Below are 7,151 nucleotides of genomic sequence, written 5' to 3' on the forward strand. Positions count from 1 at the left end.
ATCCAAATCCTCGAGTTGGAAGGCCCTGGAGGACCCGGAGGAAGCCCTGGACTGGCACGAGGGCAGAGGACCAGAGGCTCCTCCCATTCCTCTGCTGTCCCGCTTAGGCCCCGCCCCTTCTCCAGCCCAGGGGGTGGGCGTGGTTACGAGGAGAAGGCGGTGCCTGAGCCGGGCTGCCCCTCCCCCTCCGCTGGGTCCACACCTTCCCGCTCAGAATTCGAGTTCACGTCCGTCGCCAATGACGCTATTTCCGGGCGCCCCCGGAAGTTACTCCTCGCTAGGAGTAGGAGCCTTAGTGCCGTTATGCATCTGATCCGGACAGCCCTGGGGGCCTGGGGACCGGGTCGGGGCCTAACCTCAGCTGGAAGGGTGAGGGGCGGGGTCGAAATGGGCCCAAGCTGGGGTAAAGGGAAGGGGTCGCGGGAAGGGCGAGGGCAGAGGTCAAAGGTCACCCGGGCCCCTCTCATCGCCTCCTCCCCGGACAGGCCCTGTCCGCGCTGACCGGCGGAGACCTCACGGGTCCGGAGCATGCGCTGACGACAGGTCAGGGGTCACCAGGGAAGGGGCGGGTTCAGGGGTGAAGAATCCGGGGTCTTTGCTCATGCCCGGCACCCCCCTCCCGCCTTAGGACCCCCTTGTTCCGCCGGCGCCCCCTTGCTCCGCCGCTGTGAGCTCCCGGTTCCCGCACAGCGGACTCCGGTACAGGCCTGGGTGGAATCCCTCCGGGGCTATGAGGAAACGCGATTGGGCCTGGCCGACCTGCACCCCGATGTCTTCGCCGTGCCACCCCGGTGAGTAGCAGGAACCCCCCAACTTCCCTGCAGCCCGCCCACCGGTCCGGGGTTACAGAGGAAACGAGCCGCCCCCCGCCCCGCCCCCCACGTTTGCATTCAGGCCCCCACCCCTCACTGGAGGAGGTATTGGTGGCCTCCAGTCTTGAAAGTCACAAGCCCCCTGCCCTCCCCCCTTAATCTCATTTCTGTAACCTCCTGGAGGTCATACCAAGGTCCCTGCACATTTTCTCTAAAAAGCCTCTTTTTGATATTTAAAATACTCACATTTACCTTATGCTACCATCTCATCAAAGCACAGCAGGGGTCCTGGTTTTTTTTTTTTTTTTAGGTTTTTTTATGCAAGACAATGGGGTTAAGTGGTTTGCCCAAGGCCACACAGCTAGGTAATTATTAAGTGTCTTAGGCTAGATTTGAACCCAGGTCCTCCTGACTCCAGGGCCAGTATTCTAAACATCTAGCCCCCCCTGGGTCCCGGTTCTTAAAAAGCTATTCTATGCAAATACAAACTCTTGACAGCTCTTTGCTGGCTGGAAGGGGTGATAAGATTTCTTCTCTGCTTGAGGTCTAAGAAGACCATTAGGTTCAACCCTTTCATTTTAATGGGGCTGGGAAAGGAAGCTTCATGGCCACATCAAGCCCCTTTCTTTACTCCAGACTCCACCTTAGCTCAGGAATCCTCTTGCCTCTTTCAATGAAATGACTTTTTTAACTGATGGTGATCATGGGAGGGGAGACAACCACCTCCAATGTGCCAGACCACATCTGATCACTTTACAGATATCTCATTTAATTTTTGCAGTAACCATATGGGTAGATGCTGTTATCTTTATTTTACAAATTAGGAAGTGAAACAGAGGTTAAATGACTTGGTCAGGGTCACCCACCTTGTAAGGGACTTGAGACCATTTTGAAACTCAGGTTTTACTAACTCCAGGCTCTTACCATTTCACCACCTAGTTTCCTCCTTGCCTAATAACCTCTCCCCAAAGCAATCCTTAGTCCATAGCTGCCAAGGTGATATTTCTCTAAAACTAGTTTGCCCTTATTTATCACTTCTCTATTCTATAAACTAAAGGAACTTTATTCTGTAGGATGAAATATCAGGCCCTCTGTTACAGAATTTAAAATCTTACACAGTTTGAATCACTCTACCTTTCAGTCCTCTTCACATATTCTTTGGTCTAGCCAAACTGAACATCTTGTTATCCTTCATCCAAGGCCTCCTCACTTCCATCTCTGTTCTTTGGATAATCCATCCCCTCCTTCCGAATTTCCTCCTTCCTCATCAGTTGTAGAATCCTTTATTGCTATCAGAGCTCTGATTCACCCCAACTGCTAGTGCCTCTCTGTCTTTATTTTATATGTGTTTATGTACATGTATTGCCTCTCCTCACAATGTAAGCTTCTTGGGGCAGCTAGGTGGCGCAGTGGATAGAGCACCAGCCCTAGAGTCAGGAGTACCTGAGTTCAAATGTAGCCTCAGACACTTAATTACCTAGCAGTGTGGCATAATTACCTAACAGTGTGGCCTTGGGCAAGCCACTTAACCCCACTACCTTGCAAAAAAAAAAAAACTTTAAAAAAAAAGAAGATACAAAATGTAAGCTTCTTGAGGATAGGCACTTTCATTTTTGTTTTTGTATCCCTGGCATCTAACATCGGGCTCAGGACACAGGAGGGAGGTACTTAATAAAGGCTTGATTCTTCACAGATGCTTAAAGGACACATAGCTAGGAAATTGGGATTCAAGGCCAGCACAAGACTTTGAATTTAGGCCCAACAGGCATAATTTAGAGGATTAGCCCCTGCTAATGGTGGAAAAATTTGTCACCAGGGAATTGGCTGAGAATGACCCATTTTCAGCTCTTCATTGAACCATCTCTGAAATTGGAGAAAAAAGAGTCAATGGAAAGGAAACGGGTTAATCCACATAGCCTTGTTGAATAATATGGTATGTGATATTCCAACAAGGTCAAAACTATATGGGAAGTAGAGTGGCTAGGTGGTGTAGTGGATAGAGCCCTGGCCTTGAAGTCAGGAGGACATGAGTTCAAATTCAGCCTCTGACACTTAATAATTACCTAGCTGTGTGATCTTGGGCAAGTCACTTAACCCCATTGCCTTGCCAAAAAAAAAGTTTTTTAAAACTATATGGGAAGAAAGAGAAGGATCATAGAAATCAGAGCACAACTGTGAAATGTGGATGCCTTGGTGGTGGAAAAGGGATCTTTAGAGATCAATTCTTTTTTTTTGTCTGCCATCTTTCTCTGTGACTAACAGTCAGAAAACTGCAATTCCTGAGAGTTAAGTGACTTACTACAGGGTCACCACAGCCAGTAGTGGGAGGTTCTGGAAGTCTTCAAGCAAAAGAGTAAATGGCCCTTTGTTGTTTTGATTGTACGGGGGTCTCATGCTGTTTTGGATTAGGTACCCTTCCTTCTCTGATTCTGTAATAGTATTCTGTGACCAATTTATTTCCTGTAATGCTGCTAAGTCCTTCATAAATGTTTTTTGTTGGAGAGCCTTAAGGCAATGACTCTTCACCTCCTACCTTGGCACAATTCAACAAGCAATATTATCCCCATGTGCTGGAGATACAAGAACTAAATGAAGCAGTTCTGCCCTAAAGGGGCTTTCATTCTCTGATGCACATACATAAATAAGGAAGTGCAAGCTGATTTGATAAAGAAGAGACCACTAATGACTAGAGGAAACAAGAAAAGCTTCTTCTTAAAATTGCCTTCCTTAGCATTTGAATTTTGCCTTAAAGGAAGCTAAGGATTCTCTGAGTTCCCTGTGAAGAGGGCTTAGGGGCAGAGCTTGTGCCAAGGCAAGGAAGTGGTTGGAGGGCTGGGATCAGAGACCAACAAGAAGACCCTTTGAATTGTTGACTCTGTAAAGGAGCTTCCTATGAGATGTTTGGAAAGGAGGTTATGTTGGAGCCAGCCTGAGCAGGCTTTAGGTGACAAGCTGAAAAATGTGTTTGTTATACTAAAAGCAATAGGGTATCACTAAAGATTCTTGATTTGAGGAATGACCTGGCCAGATTCGTGTCCTAGGAAGATCATTTTCTTAAACTGATGAGATTAATTGGAAGATGTCCTAGAGAAGGGAGAGATGAGAGAGGGGCAGCTAGGTGGCACAGTAGATAGAGCATGGGCCTTGGAGTCAGGAGGACCTGAGTTCAAATCCAGCCTCAGACACTTAATCATTACCTAGCTGTGTGGCCTTGGGCAACCCACTTAACCCCATTGCCTTGCAAAAACTAAAAAAAAAAAAAAATAAGAGAGAGATGACAGGAGACAAATTAGGAGGGTACTTCGATTTTCCATTCAGGGATAAAGGGCATGAACCCTAATGATCATTTAAGTGGAAAGATGGAAGAGGTCTTAATGGAGGCAGAATCAATATATCCTACAAACTTATTGGATATAAAGAATGAGAAAAGAGTTGGCATTAATTTTTAGATTGTGGAGGCATCTAGGTGGCTGGGTGGATAGAGCATGGGCCCTGGAGTCAGGAGGACCTGAGTTCATATCTGGCCTTATACACTTTAATAATTGACTAGCTGTATGATTAACCCCATTGCCTTAAATAAATAAAATAAAATAAAAAATTTTAGGTTGTGGACCTTGATGGAAGGTGAAAATGGGTATGCCCTCAACAAAACTGCAAAATGGAGACAGGGTTAAGGAAGGCAATTTTAAGTTTGAGATGTCTTCCGGAATGAAAATCAGATGAAAGCTGAGTATATAGCATATGGCAGTCAATTGCTTACAGATGAAAATTGAACCCTTGGGAGCTGATAAAATCCCCAAGAGAAAAGGCATAAAAAGAAAAGAGGCCTAGGACAGACTTTAAAGAAGAGCCGGCTAGGTGGCGCAGTGGATAAAGCACCTGGAGTCAGAAGTACCTGGATTCAAATCCGGTCTCAGACACTTAATAATTACCTAGCTGTGTGGCCTTGGGCAAGCCACTTAACTACATTTGCCTTGCAAAAAAAAAAAGAATAACCACAATCAAGGGTCAGGACTTGGCTAGTGGTCTAGCAAATGAGACTAAGAAGTAATGAGATAGGTAGGAGAACCGTGTTATATTTGGATTCACAAAAACTGAAGGAGAAAAGAATATCTAGGGGAGAGAACTGTAGTGACTTTCAGTAGTTAAAGAGGCAGAGAAGTCAAGGAGGGGTGAAAAAAATTTAGTGAATACATATCTCTTGGGGATCATCTGTTGAGAGTTCTCAGCTCTTGCCTGTGGCTTTTCTTTTCCTTCCTTTCAGACTGGATATTCTACATGAGGTTGCCATGTGGCAGAAGAACTTCAAGAGAATTGTGAGCATCATTTTAATGGGTAGGGGCAGCATAGGGCAAGAGTGGGCATTACGATAACTCTCTTCCTCTCCTTCCTCAATCAGAGTTATGCCAAGACCAAGACACGGGCAGAGGTGAGAGGTGGTGGAAGGAAGCCCTGGAAACAGAAAGGCTCAGGTCGGGCTCGGCATGGGAGCATCCGTTCCCCAATCTGGCGTGGAGGTCAGTCCTGTGTATTTGGGGGTATTGAGGACAAGAGTTCATGAGCTAAAGTGTCTGCAGTAGGAATACATTAGTCATTTATCAGACTCTTCCCTTGCTTCCTCTACCCCATCCCTATTGCAGGTGGTATTGCCCATGGTCCACGGGGTCCAACTAGCTACTACTATATGTTGCCTATGAAAGTTCGGGTGCTGGGCCTCAAGGTGGCCCTGACAGTCAAGCTGATGCAGGTACCAACCCCTCATATAGACAATGGGAAGTGGGCCTGCAATGTCTTGTTACCTGGGAATGGTCATGGTATTCCTGGAAGGACTGGAATCCAGCACTCTGTCATCCTGATCCCTGGCAGGGGCTTGATGTCTTTTTCCTGTCGTATACCATCTGTGAGAGGGTCTAGATGTTGAAGACTTCATTCTAACCTCCCAGGATGACCTTCATGTGGTAGATTCCTTGGAGCTGCCAACCTCAGACCCAAGATATTTAGTAGACCTGGCTCGGTACCGACGTTGGGGTGACTCTGTGCTCCTTGTTGATGTGTGAGTGATGCCTATGTGCTGTGGGAATGGTACCAATCTTTCCTTGGACTTAGTTTCCCCTATTTTGGTTGGAATTTCCAGTTCAAGAATGGGTTGGAGGGTCTGAAAGGGCTCCCAGGCCCAGCCAAGGCTTCTTCATTTCATTTCATTCATTCATTCATGACTTGCTCTGTGTTCCAGGGATGAGGAATTGCCCCAGAATATTGTTTCTGCTGTATCCAACCTGAAGACCATCAACTTGGTGCCAGCAGTTGGTGAGTGACTCAATCATGGGTACCCCACTCATTAAAAGGCCTCCCCTTTTTTTGGGGGGGAAGGGTGTCACTCACAGGCATATGGGATTGGCTAGATCTGTGAGATACATGAGAGGCATCTCCAATCCTGGCCTCCCTCTTCCATCCCCACAGGCCTCAATGTCTACAGTATGCTGAAGCACCAGACTCTGGTCTTGACTCTCAACACTGTTGCCTTCTTAGAGAAGAAGCTGCTGTGGCACGATAAGCGATACACGGCCCTCTACCCATTCCGCCTACCCTATAGCGACTTCCCTTGACCCTCCGGTGTGACTACTTTCCTGGTTCGGGCAGAGAAGAATAAAGTCTTTATCTCTTATTGCAGTCTGCTTTTCTGTCTTTGATAAATCTGGACCCTGAATTTGTATATTCTGGAAACTGTTGTGGAGTTCTGGTTCTGACTTTGTTCTTCCTCCTCCCCTATTCCCCTTCCCACCTGCTCTTCTCAGCCAGCATCTGGGGTTGGTCTGTGAATCTGACTACCTGACACCCTAGAGGAAATCCGTAACTTGCCTTTCCTCTCCCAGACACCTCAGTGCTGCTTCCTATCTCTCCAACCATCGACCCCTCTGGGAAGAGGATGCTGGCCTCAAACCCTGAGAGCAGCAGAACATCTGTTTCCTTTTCTTCCCTTGCCTCTCCTCTTCCCCATTGAAACTTTGATTCTTGATAGACTGGACGACTCCATTGAGGGGCCAGAGTGAGACGCTCATTCTTTCTTACCCCAACACTTAACAAGTGAGTTTAGAGTTTGGGATTTACGACTACTTGCCCCACCTTCAACTCTCATCACTTAATTCTTAACTGTGGACTTCCCCTTGCATTCTTGGGGAAAGGACCAATGAAAACCAGAGTAGTCTGAAAACTGAAGAAGTCCTGCTTTCCCAGAGCAGCCGCATGGGGCCGCCCTTAGCCACAAGTCCAGGATGAAGGTTCAGATACTAGTCCAGTTGAGTTTGGGAAAACCTTCACCTAAAAATAACCTGTACTTCC

At 47.0% G+C, this 7,151-nt stretch overlaps 1 protein-coding gene across 1 annotated transcript; it reads left to right on the forward strand.

Annotated features, from left to right (window-relative positions):
- The first annotated feature begins 266 nt into the window (after window positions 1-266).
- On the forward strand, window positions 267-6,477 carry MRPL4 (mitochondrial ribosomal protein L4). The gene is made up of 9 exons (XM_074203346.1): window positions 267-369; window positions 486-543; window positions 629-791; window positions 5,077-5,128; window positions 5,212-5,329; window positions 5,453-5,559; window positions 5,756-5,865; window positions 6,046-6,119; window positions 6,273-6,477. Exons 1-9 carry the CDS (start codon window positions 304-306, stop codon window positions 6,416-6,418), a joined length of 894 nt encoding a protein of 297 aa, XP_074059447.1. The 5' UTR covers window positions 267-303; the 3' UTR covers window positions 6,419-6,477.
- Window positions 6,478-7,151: the final 674 nt, after the last annotated feature.

The sequence above is a fragment of the Macrotis lagotis genome, chromosome X (genome assembly GCF_037893015.1).
Source record: "Macrotis lagotis isolate mMagLag1 chromosome X, bilby.v1.9.chrom.fasta, whole genome shotgun sequence".
NCBI classification, from domain to species: Eukaryota; Metazoa; Chordata; class Mammalia; order Peramelemorphia; family Peramelidae; genus Macrotis; species Macrotis lagotis.